This window comes from Triticum aestivum, chromosome 5D, assembly GCF_018294505.1.
Source record: "Triticum aestivum cultivar Chinese Spring chromosome 5D, IWGSC CS RefSeq v2.1, whole genome shotgun sequence".
Lineage (NCBI taxonomy): Eukaryota > Viridiplantae > Streptophyta > Magnoliopsida > Poales > Poaceae > Triticum > Triticum aestivum.
The window spans coordinates 47,270,816-47,283,530 of NC_057808.1; the positions used below are offsets into that span (position 1 = coordinate 47,270,816).

Here is a 12,715-nt window from a genome sequence, read left to right on the forward strand (position 1 = left end):
TCAGCAGGGCGCACGCTTGCTCATCAGCAAACTAGGACGATCCAAACAACGCCCCCACCTTCCACCCAGGACCAGGATACACCTCGACGACCTGCCCATCTCTCTGACGGCAAATGCTCCAGGTCGTTGAATCGCCTAGGGCCATTCTATCGATGGAAAAGGTGAGACGAGGGAGAGGCCTGCTGCTCGGTGATAGGCTGGACAATATCCTTTAATAGTGTATATGCCCACGCGCTATGTATTCAATTTGTATTGATTCCTGTATTTCCACCGAAATGGACATTTGGCACAGATCCACGAGCTAAAAAAAAACAGGAGGATAACAAGACCCAAGTGGCTCGTCCGCTGAAAAAAAAAATCAGCTTTAACCGCCACTAGCTTCTTTCCACTGAAGTGTGTCGTAAGTTAAGCCCAACCCCAAAAATAAGTTATTTCTTTTACCCTGAAAAGACAAGTTCTTTCAAGCTTGGCCTTAATTTCCAAGTTTTCTTTTTCTGAAGGAGGCTTAATTTCCAAGGTAAGCCATCTACAAGCGCAAGAGAACTGGCCCGTAACACATATACGAGTTAGCAGTCCTCCGTCGGCATTTACAGATCGAAATGATCTTCTTTTTTTAACATCAGATAGAAATGAGAATGTTCCTAAGTACTGTATCCCATAAGGCCGCAGAACCTAGAGGCAGAACATGCTGGTTCCTGCTCTGCATAATTTTATTCCAAAGGGCAGCTGTACAACTGGTATGGATCCAGTTATTGCATGAGTGAGATCGACATCAATTACACACATTAGGGAGTGATCCAGTTGACAACCATGTGCAGTGCTGGACTGGATCGTGGGAATCATGCTGGTGCTGGTGCTTTTAGTCCGCAGAGAATGCTCCCTCGCAGTACCTGAGAGCAGTAGGAAAGCAAATGACAACAAGATTAGATGCAGTTTAAGCTCTATCATGCTATATATGCAACATGGTAAATAGGAAAAAACCAACTCAGGTAGAGTGCCATGGAATTACAGTAGAGGACATAATCAGCCAGGTCAGGTAAGATATGTTTCTGGCTTTCTGCCCTAACTAAGATATCAACTTCGTACTAAAAAAACAAACCGAATTCCACTAGTACCATTCAAATACACCCTCTGTTCCTAAATATAAGACGTTTTAGCAGTTCAAATCAAACTGTCAAAACGTCTTACATTTAGAAACAGAGGTAGTAGTAGAAGTTAAGGTTTGACAGTCTGCTCAAACAAAAGTATTTAGAAAGAAAACAGCAGGTCTATTTTGGGGCATTAAAATAGGAGGATATTCTTTCATGATTTCATCAGGCACGACAGCACATAATCAACCAAATTTTCTAACTGCCAGGGCAAGTCTTGCAATATACTACACCCTCTGTTCCTAAATATAAGAAATTAAACTGCCAAAACATCTTATATTTTTTAAACTGCCAAAACGTCTTACATTTAGGAACATAGGGAGTACTTCTTAGTCACAACTTCAGTTCGGATACCTGCTCAACAGAGCATGTACACTATTCCTTATCCCAATCAGAGATGCATAGCAACAAGTTACCTGTTGCTAAATTTCTTAACATGGTCACTGTAAATACGTATTGAAATTTGGCACCGCATAGCAAAAAGTTACCTGTTGCTAAATTTCTCAACAGCTGTAGATGCATAGAGAAGTGTTTCGCCGCCCTTCTCTATAGCCATATAGAGTTCTTTTCCTCGAGAAATTTTAGCAATAATCCATGCATTATTTTTCGCTCTGATGCATACTTCATAATCCTTGTCATGGGTAGGGTCACTCCTCTTAGCTCTTGACTTCTCTAGATCTATTTCTCCTCTTAGCCTGTTGAGGGCAAGTAGAGAATCCTGCAAACATTCATATAAAGGCAATTCAACAAATATGATAAGAGAAACCGTTATCTTTGTTATTTGATTTATAAAATTTGCAGTGGGGTTTTTACCCTACTGTTTATGTAGTCAAAAAAATGATAAGAGAAACCAATCTAAAAGACCAGACAACCTTGAAAAAAATAAGCAAGTTAGCACCTACTAATATGCAGAAATGTAGCTGGAGCTAACTCTAATTACTCTAGGCCTAATAGATAGCACTCTGAATTCTGGTGCTTTACTGATCGTGGGAGAAGCCCAATATATATAGGAGGAATAGCTTGGCTGACAAGCCGACTCAAAGAAATACAATCTGGACTCTGCACCTAATACAAATCTGAACCTAATAAATAAACTGTAGCAGTAAACGAATCTTAACAACTTTGGGCTGGACCAGAGGGTGGTGCGGTCAGGGCTGGAGCCCTCCAACCATATGTGGTTCCCTACATAAAAACTCCCCCTGCCTCCACAAACAGCTCGTCCTCGAGCTGAAACGAGCAATGAACTCATCCAACAGCTCCTATGTTGCATCATCTTCAGAAGACCCAACCCACTGCACAAGGAAGTTGCACGTAAGGGCATGGCCGTACGGCACCGGGCATGGTGTCGGGTAGAAGCTAGATACGGTGGTCACGAGAGCGCACTGGAGGTCAACATGGTCGGAGTGGTGAAGAGGTCAGCAAACTCATCGAGCATGTCACCCGTGAGGCCAGAGTCCTCGCTCGTGATCGTGCAGACAACAAGCAAGGCGGGTATCGTGCAGACAACAAGCAAGGCGGGCAGCGCCAGTTCAGTTCATGTGATTTGGGAGCCGGCAATGACAACAGTTACGTTGTGGCAATTGAAATCCCACAAATTGATCTGAGGGAATAAAGCCAGTCAAAGTCGCCAAGTGGAAGCGCGAAGCAGTCGATCACGGATCCAGAAGCAGTCTATCCACAATATAGGCCGACACTAGCGGGTTTGTCCCCGTTACCACCATGAACCATAGACTTGACGAGTCTCTGGAGTTAGGACGAGGGCATCGAGCGTGGCTGAGCTGATGAAACTCTGTGTCGGGCCTGTGTCCAGTAAGGCAATGAAGGTACGAGTGTCGATGGTGACGTGCAGCTGTACGGCGTCAGTCGCGTGGATATTCCAGAGCCCAGTGATAGCGTGAAGCGAGATGCATGGTGTCTCTGGTTCATCCACCAGAGGTGCATCTGGGGCGCAAAGTCCTCAAGCTCGATGATGAAGAACAAGCGTGTGCACCAATGACCTGGGACGTACTGCTCATCGCAGTTGTAGCAGAGGCCCTGGCAAGAAGTGTTCTATCATCTCGGTGGGTGTGAGGTGGCGCGTAGTGCGAGGAGACGATGTAGGGGCAGCAGCTGACGCAGGTATGCCTTGCGGCATGCCGTGCAGCAGACTGTGTACAGGAAATGCTATTGAGCTGAACAGCCTGATCTTAATGGCTCGCTGGTCCTGCACAGCATCACCATAAATCTGCTGGTGTAGTCTGCAAGGGTGGAGGTGAGACGGAAGCCAAGCCAACTCGCCCAGGAGGGTGGCACGTACAGACGGCCCAAATTGAAGGTGACACACCTCCTTGAAGTGCTGCCATGAGGGAATGCCATGATCGCACTCAAACTAGAGGTACCGGAACTGACCATTGTCGACTAAGTGGTGTGCCGCTGTCCACACCTTGTTAGCCTCCTTCGTGCATTAACCCCGAAAGAATTGCTCACACCAATGAAGCCAGCCGAGAGGATCGACGCAACCATCGTAAGTTGGAAAGTCAAGCTTGTGGATGCATCGGACACCTGAGCCGGAACCAAGGTGTTGTTATGAGAGGGGGGGGGGGGCAATTGACGTGAGGTATTGTGAGGCAGCATATGTGGGCTAGGTCTGTAGTGGTTCAGGATGTGGCAGACAAGGGTTTGCGGGTGGCTGTTGGTACGGCGGTGTGGCGGACATGCATGGTGGAAAGCTGGGCTGAACAGAGGGTCAACAAGGGGCTGGTGATGGGGTAGTGGAGGGCCAATTTGCTGTGGGAAGAACTGAAGAACTGGGAGACCGGAAAGTGGGGTAGTGAGGACAGTGGGGGAATGTGCGGATCAGATCCTGCACTCAAGAGAGTGGGGGTGGTGGTGGCGAGGGCAGTGGAGGCATGGGCCGGCGCGGAGGAGGCGCCGCTGGCTGTCAGCTGAAACACCACAGGCGGGTCAGTGAAGTTGAACGCCCATGCTCAAGGGTCGGCCAGGGCGTAAGGTGGTGGAACGCCAGGGCGTAAGGTGGTGGAACGCCAGGGCGCTGCTCCACGGCATCGGCGCGCTGGGCGAGGTCCACAATGAAGGCATGATCGGTGGTCCGTTGCGCCACCACCTCCTTCAGCTGGGTCGCTAGCTCCTCAAGCACAAGGTTGATGTTGCCGCCGTCAACTTTGTCATCGTCCACCATCGTAGATGGCACAGATACCAGATGGAACAAACTCTACTTACTCTAGGCCTAATAGTAGTAATACTCTGAATTCTGATGCTTTCACTGATCGGGAGAAGCCCGCTATATAGGCGTAATAGCTTGGCTGTCAAGCCGACTCAAAGGAAATACAATTTGGACTCTGAAACGGATTCTAATCTGGACTCTGCGCCTATTAAATAACTAGTAGCAAGCAGTAAAGGAATCCTAGCCACTTTGGGCTGGACCAAGGGTGGTGTGGCCAGGGCTGGGGCCCTCCGACCATATGTGGTCCCAATCTCCACAGCTTGCTGCTTATCAGTGTAGAGAAATTAACATGTTTTTCCCGAACGGATGAATGATCAACAAAATAATGAACTGGTATTCAGCTATTTACTCAATGCCACTGAACAAACCTTTGACAGGGTGATGACTTTCCCAGGTGGGGAGGCTCTTGATACTTTTCTGTTTGGATCAGAGAGTATATAACGGTATCCACCGACATGATAGGCATTTTCTCCTCCCCATCCTCGTGATAATTTTTGTTCAACAGTGACAATGTTCTGTGAGGCCTGCAATTTTATCAAATTAAAATTATTGAGCATGCATTCATGATGTAAAAATATTCATTATAAGAAGTACCAAGAAGGGCATGCCAATATTTTGTACACAAGCAAGTATTTAGGTCAACCCTAAATCAGGAAACTAAAAAGAAGGAAGAAAATTATGCAAAGAACACACACATTTTCAAGAAGATGCCTCTTCACATGAGCAATACCCTCTTCTCCATTTATCAGTGAGGAAGCTGGAATCACTAGCAAGATAGTAAGGTTCTTATGCTGATAAACACATAAATACATGCGCTCCTCTGCCTGATGGAACCACAGTATTGGATTCAACGGTACAGCACCACGAATTTCTGTAGTTGCAAAGTCAGCAGCAACAAAACCATCTTTTCCCTTGGACAATTTCTCACGCTGAAGAGGCCTGAAATTATGGTGCATCTGATTTTGTCCACCAGGAGAAGTGTCACGAGATCGACTATTGTACCTTTCTGCTGCAGCTGCTCCATTTGCCGAACTTAAAGTGGTGTCAGCATTAACATAACCCCCTTTCCGCAAATAGGACCATGAATTCCCGTTGGAAGATAAAGCACTAGGAGTCAACCGCAGGATTGCATAAGTGTATAGGTTTAACGTATCATCCTAAAACAGTAACAAAGAACTTAGAATCTTTAACAACAGGCAAACCACATGCCATGAATCAGAAAAGGAAAAGGAAAATCCAACAGAAGTAGTGATAGAAGAGGATCATACCAGGGGAAGTGTTGTAGACACCAAGAGGTCCTCAAATAATACAATTGATTGGCAGATTACGTTTCGAAGACATGACCCAAGAACTGTGGTGAGTGACTGAAATACTAAAACATCAATGGTTGAAACAGATGGATGGGACTATTACAAGCAAAATGATTCTAGATAATACAGAAACACAAAACATGTATACATTACTTCTGCAGGTTAATCTAAAAGTGTAATGTGGTATTTGGATTGGTTCCAAAGAAAAATAAAAACGAAGGAAGGTTGCATACTTATCAAGAACGACTTCCCCTGTCCTAGAAGCCTAAAATGAAACAAACCATTTTTACAGATCCAAAAATAATACTATATGAGATATTTTAGCTAATTGCATGGAACATAATCGATGAAGTATTCCCTCTGTTTTGGTGAAGCTGAACACTGTGCGTGCTTTCAAGTTTTAACACAATCTCTTGGTTGTTTCTGTTCAAGCTTCTCGCGCATATTGGCCTCGCGTGACTTGCTCTGCCTTCTTTGGTCTACTTCGAAGTCCTGTGTTCTTGTCAACGACATGCCAGGAGAGGAAGTCCAACATCACCGGGGCATTCACAAAGGCGACCATTTGTCGCCAATGGTATGCATCATAGCCATGGGGGTTCTCCATCCTTTGGTCGACGCCGCTGCCAACAATGGTTTGCTTGGGAGCTCCATGGTCGCTAAGGTGTCAGACGAGCATCGCTATATGCTGACGATGCCGTGATTTTCCTCCGGGCACGTCAAGACGACTACACAATCAAATGGCAACTTATTTAGGTGTTTGGTGAGACACCTGGCCTGCATACCAGTATCCTGAAAAGTTCAACAACTCCCATCCGTTGCGGCAAGGCTGAGTGGCAGATCCCTCCATAGGGTATCCCGGCAAGGTGAGTATATCGGAGGAGAAACAGGAGACAAGATTTACCCAAGTTCAGGCCCTCCTTACGAGGTACAACCCTACTCCTGCTCGTGTTGTATAAAGCGATTGGGGTGTACAAAGTACAAGGTATTATCCAGGGATTGTATGTTGTCTATCAACCAGCTCGGTCCCGACTTACATAAGTTACCATGGCCCCTAGGGTTACATGATCCTAGTCGGCTATGTCAGTAGAGGGGAGTCCTCCACGGATATGGCTTTGTTGTCTTGAACGGCATGGCTTCTCGATCTCATAGTTTTAACTTTTGGTTGCGTTGGCCAATGCATGAAGCATAACATGGTAATCAAAGCCTAAGGTCTTGAGTTCAAGTCCTGGCTTTCGCAGTTTATCCAAATGTTGTTGCCCCCCTCTGTGTCCATGTATAGGTCTCTTAAGCCATACCTCTTAAGTCTATTCACGTGTTGAGTTCCCACGTCACATGTGAGTGGGTGATGAAGTGTATATGTGGATTGCCTAGCCCTTTCCATCAGTTCGGACTTTTGGTTGCGTTGGCTAGTTCATGAAGCTTAACATGGTATACATCGTATCAGGGCCTAAGGTCTTGACTCTTGAGTTCAAGTCCTAACTTCCACAATTTATCCAAAAATTGTTGCTACCCCCCTCTGTGCCCACGTATAGGCCTCTTGAGCCATACCTCTGAGTTTATTCACGTGTTAACTTCCCATGTCACACATGAGAGCGGGTGTTGAAGTGTATATGTGGATTACCTAGCCCTTTTCATAAGTGCGGACTCATAGGTGAACTGGATAGGTGCATACAACTTGCAACCAAGAGGTTCAAGGTTCAAAACCGAATAAACAAAATAAATAAATGCGGTCTACCCCGCTTCCGCTGCCCACGTCATAACTCCAAAGGAGCATAGACGTGAGGGCTTTTGGTTGCGTTGGCTAGTGCATGAAGCTTAACACTCGAATCTTCCTTCAACAAGGTCGATGGGTCGGCATGATGACAAAGGCGGAAACCGGCCTTGGGCCGGGGCCTACTTGGGTGAACAACCAGAGGAGGCAAGGCACCCCTGGGCCGTAACACCGCCAATTTAGCTTGCCCAATCAAGGATTTTGCTATCTACTACTTAGGCATACCTCTGCCCATTTGGAAGCTATGTTGGACTGATTTTCAACCCATTCTAGACAAGCTGGACAATAAGCTCGCGCATTGGCGTGTGAGCATGATGCCGAAGGGTGGCCGCCTAATTCTTAGTAAGGTTGTTTTCGCTCTCTCGCCCGAGCATGATGCCGAAGGGTGGCCGCCTAATTCTTACTATGGTTGTTCTTGCTGTCGCGCCCATTCACACGATGTTGGCCACCAAGCTGCCAAAGCAGGTGCATGAGACATTGTGGAACAACAACAATCTTTTTTCTGGGGTGGCCAACAGGATTCCAATGGTGGCATGGCGTGATGTTCGTCGGCCCGTCGAACTGGGCAGGCTAGGGATCAAGGACATCAAGAAGATGGGTTGCGCATTGAGGGCTAGCTAGCCTTGGTTGCGCCGCGTCGATCCCACCAGACCATGGGCAAATTTTCCTCTAAAGATAAATCGCAACATCGCGAGCCTAGTTCATGCAGCTACTAAGGTCATTCTTGACGAGGCCAAGCATGCTAAATTCCAGACGGATCACTAGATCAATGGTAATCTATCAGTGATCTTTGCGCCCGCAGTGCTTGTGGCTGTCAATCCTTAGAGCTTTGAAGGTGCACTCCGTGCGCGAGGCTTTGATGGATCAGAGGTGGATTGGCAACATTAATGCGGTTTCAAACGTGCAAGGGGTCGTTGAGTTTCTCCATCTGGCAGAAATAATGAATACCCAAACAATGGCCGTTGGTGGAGATGATACCTTCACCTGGATTTTCTCTGAATCGGGCACATAATCTGCAAAATCTGCCTACAATCTCTTGTTCGAGGGATCTAGTCAACACCCAGCCCAGTATGGCGGCATACCAGGAGGCTTGGGCACTTAACAAGTGTAAGATCTTTGCCTGGCTAGCAGCGGCAGGCCACTGTTGGACAGCTGATCATCTCGAGCGGCACGGCTTGCCCAACCAACACCTCTACCTGCTCTGTGATCAAGCCAACGAGTCCATCTCCCACATGTTCGCCAGCTGCGCCTTCTCTAGAGAAGTGTAGCACAAGGTGCTGTCTGCATGTACACTGCAGCATCTTAATCCACAGGCCTGATGACATTTTCTATGCATGGTTCGACACGGCTGCCAAACGCGCCGGAGCTGGCATGATGAAGGGGGCAAATTGCTGATTATCCTGAACCTTCGGCGTTTATGGAAGCGCCACAATGATTGCTTGTTCAATGCTGCCAGCCCTGGTTGCACTGAGCTGGTTGGCTCCATCCTTTGTGAGGCCAAGTTGTGGATGTTCGCCGTCGCGAAAGAACTCAGGCGATTGCCGCTTCATGCACAACCTCCTGAACTCCTGCCGCAGTTCAGTAGTAGTAGGGCCCTATACAGTTGTTTTGCTTCTCTGCATTTTCTGTCGTTCGTTTTTTGGCTCTTTGAGCCCCTGCTGTTCTTTGCGTCTTCTTGACACTTTCTTCTAATATACAAAGATGCACACTTAGGTGTGTGTTTGACAAAAAAATAATCTATGAAGTATGAAAGAACACCAGGTTAGCTTTTCAGTAAAACAATTTTTGAAATATGGAACATGATAAGATTTCACCAAAGAAAAGCAAGTCTGCCTACAGATAAAAAACAATTCCGTTGAGTTAATCCAAGTTGTGACTAGTGAACACTAACCAGTAACCCGTTCCTTGCCACCGAACTGGATACCCATTAATGTCAGAAATAGGTGCTTACTGCTTAGTAGACGGTGCACAATCTATCCTAGAATCCTCAATAGTGGCCTCATACCCTGACTTGGGGTTTGCATATCAGACTAACAACATGATATGGGCAGCAAATTGCATGCAACAAGCATGCCCCTTTTTAAGGCAAAATAGGCGGCTTAGCATCGTGCAAACTGATTTCAACTTACAAAGTACTAAGGGAGTAGGAGACAAAAATCAGATCTACTGAAAAATACAGTTGAGATGGCACTGCTTTAACCAAAAGACAAGCACATTAAATTTCATAACTATACAGCCTACCTGAACTTCAAGTGCCACTTCTCGTGAGACTGTTAGCATTTGGACTGTTCCCCGCTCCGTTAGGCTATCACGGTAGGTTGGCAATTGTAGCTTTTTGCCAACACTAAAATCTGCTCCAGGACATATAGTAGCAGATAAAGATGGAATTAGTTTAGCTAATAAATTCACAAATACCTTCATACTTTCTTTAAGATAAGGATTCAACTCTATTCATCATATCGCACATTCAATAGCAGATATAAATTCGATGCATTTATGCTGACCATACCATAATGGAAAAACAAACCTACCGCTCAAATAATCTGTGACAAATGTATGGAGGTGACCACGGGCAAATTCAGCACTTGGTTGTCTGTCAAGTAAAGTTCGAATTGGTCCATGAAACATTGCGAAAAGTGAATGAGATTCTTTTAGTATTCCTTGCAATGCACCAAAGCGCAAAGTTGATTCATTGTCCTTAATTTTCTGCACCACCTAAAAATATTAAATCGCATGTTAGCAATTTGAGCAGTAAAGAAAGGAAATAATCATCCAAGTTATTGACGTGCAGAGGATGTAAGTCCAAATTTGCAAGGAAAAGTGTGTGCTGTATTCAACAACAAAAATCAACTGTCCACCATAAATGTTGGCATTAGACTTTGGAACAAAAAAAATGCTTAACTACGTTTAGTCTACATTTGCATGGCTCCCTAGGAATATTTCTATGTGGATTGTTTGATTGTTAGGATTTAATCCTATAGGAATTTTTTCGTAAGGATTACTTTGTACATCTCATAGGCAAGGAATCCTTTGTTTTTTCCTGTAGTGGAACCAAACAAACTTTGTGCAAACACCATCATGTATGGTTCAAATGGGCATGACACTATAATTCTGAATTTTTCATATTTATGTGTTTTTGGAATCCTGTGAATCAAAGAGGCCCTCATTGCTGTATAATTAATTATTAACTTTTGCATCGTACTGGTAGATAAAAGGAACAATTTAGTTGAGATGCATATATAATTGATAAGGAAGCAGTTCACTCAAACAACGTTGAACTAGCAACTACATGTAAAGCCATACTTCATCATAACCAAAGATTACAGGACCCAAATGGCAACTATAATGTAGTGAACAGTTATTACCAGAACCATCCAAATATCTGGCTCAGCTTGGTAAAAAACGTGGCAGTGTTTATCAGATTCTATCACCTCACAGTCATCTTCTGGAGAAAATATTCTGCACATAACGCACAGAAGTAACACAGAAAGATGAAATGGCTGAACATAGCAAAACAAAGCAAGAAATGAAGTAGCACAATAAAGGATTATAATTGGTTGCAGAACTTTTGGGGATGTAAAGCAACCAAACAAAAAAGAATGCTGCCTACAAGTGCCATAATCTTCAGGTCTTCTATGACTCCATGTTAGTCTCTATTAATAGATGTTTATGATTTTCCAGAGATCTAGATGAATACGTTATCAACGAAAGGGGTAACTGTAAAGAAGTTACTAGCTTAAAAAGTAAGAAGTGTTACTAAATTATAACAATACTTGGGCCCTTGCATAATGAAAGGTGCAACTACCATATGCAAGTCCTTGCTTGAAAAATCTAAGCAGGAGGCCGTGCCAACAGATTGACAAATTGTAAATTTTCATTTCATAGGTACTGATCTGCCACAGCAAGAGGCTTAGTGAAAAATTGCGCACAATTATGGTTTGGAGGCAGCATAGTAGTACTTATTACCGCGCCAGATTAGTATGAAGTGTAAACAAACAACACGGTCAAGAACAATCTTCAATGTTGCCAAAACAGGACTTTACTGTAGTGATAACTGGTAAGGACAACTAAATGTACGTCTTCAGTTACTGTGAGAAATCGTGCAGCGACATGAGACGCAAACCTTGTGAAAGTGATGATTCCTTCGCAGAGGCCAATGACGGAGAGCTGGAGCAGGATGGGGCAGTCAGCCGGGTGGAAGAAGAGGATCTTGTCGAGCTCCTGCCCCTCCTGCTGCCCTCTCCTCAGGTCGAAGATGCACAGCTGCGCCCCGTCGATCTCAGCGGCCGAAGACAACCCCATCTTGACAGAAACTACAGAAGAACCGCCGGCGGGACAGTCAGCTCCAGTGGCGGATCTAGGACTTTGAAACAGCCTGCGGGCGGACCTGACGGGGCGGGGCGGGCGACGGTACGGGGCGGGGCGGGCGACGGTACGGGGCGGCGGCGGACGCGACGGGTCGCCGGCGACGGTACGGGGCAGCGGCGGACGGGACGGGGCGTGGTCACCGGCGCACGGGACGTGGCGGGGTCGCCGGCTGGCGGCGCGAACCCTAGGTCCGCGGGGTCGAGCGGGTGGACTGGTAGGGGGAGAGGGAAGGAAGCTTCGATCGTTTTGGGATCGAGATCCAGGAACATGGCATGCCACCGGACATGCCCCCTCCCTGGACCGTCTGATCGAGAATTAACGGGCAGATCGCCATAAACAGTACCCGGCTACAGTGTATCTACAATGCCCGGTCGTCAGGCACCTGTGAAGGTACATCTGCGGGGGCTCAGGTGTACAGACCGGTGGTTCAGACGCCGGTACTGGCTATTACTCAGCAAGGGGAACAAGGGACTGAAACTGCAGCAATGGACCTTGTTACAGGTGCTTCGACCTCTGAAGGGGAGGAGGGTGATGGAGCATCGGCGGCTGATAGACACCCAAAGAAAAAGAAACCCACCCCACCCTCGTTAGAAAACTCGGCGGCGTCTGCTGGTCAGCGCTGCCCGGCCAAATGAGTGTGATAAGCTGGAACTGCCGAGGGCTTGGGAACCCTCAGACAGTTCGTGAGCTTCGCAAGATTGTGAAGCAAGAAGGATCCGCCCTCTTGTTCTTAATGGAAACCAAGATAAAGGGCAAAAGAGTGGAAGATTTAAAGTTTTCTTTAGGTTTTTCCGGTTGTTTTGCCGTTGATAGCAACGGTCTTAGTGGTGGTGTTGGCCTTTTTTGGTCCAAAGATATTGATGTCAAGCTCGAAAATTACAGCCCGTCGTATATT

The 12,715-nt window shown here is 46.2% G+C and overlaps 1 protein-coding gene across 3 annotated transcripts; it reads right to left on the minus strand.

The window, feature by feature from the left end:
• Positions 1-419: 419 nt before the first annotated feature.
• On the minus strand, positions 420-12,104 carry LOC123119362 (vacuolar fusion protein CCZ1 homolog). 3 transcript variants are annotated; one of them, XM_044539152.1, is made up of 11 exons: positions 11,840-12,104; positions 11,576-11,765; positions 10,818-10,911; positions 9,984-10,167; positions 9,694-9,803; positions 5,640-5,735; positions 5,374-5,528; positions 5,067-5,310; positions 4,740-4,895; positions 1,637-1,866; positions 420-890 (listed from the first exon to the last, which is right to left on the minus strand). In XM_044539152.1, exons 1-11 carry the CDS (start codon positions 12,087-12,089, stop codon positions 860-862), a joined length of 1,740 nt encoding a protein of 579 aa, XP_044395087.1. In that variant the 5' UTR covers positions 12,090-12,104; the 3' UTR covers positions 420-859. The 3 variants fall into 3 exon arrangements, with proteins under 3 accessions (XP_044395087.1, XP_044395085.1, XP_044395086.1); XM_044539150.1 differs by having other exon boundaries at positions 5,067-5,528; XM_044539151.1 differs by lacking the exon at positions 420-890 and adding an exon at positions 944-1,502 and having other exon boundaries at positions 5,067-5,528.
• Between the last annotated feature and the right edge of the window lie 611 nt (positions 12,105-12,715).

Excerpts from the sequence above, each read along its gene's own strand:
- LOC123119362 (XM_044539150.1), bottom strand. The coding sequence starts at position 12,089 with ATGTTCCTGGATCTCGATCCCAAAACGATCGAAGCTTCCTTCCCTCTC. Across the intron at positions 1,867-4,739 it reads AAGTCATCACCCTGTCAAAG|GATTCTCTACTTGCCCTCAA; the intron begins GTTTGTTCAGTG and ends GAATGTTTGCAG. Across the intron at positions 891-1,636 it reads GTTGAGAAATTTAGCAACAG|GTACTGCGAGGGAGCATTCT; the intron begins GTAACTTTTTGC and ends TACTGCTCTCAG.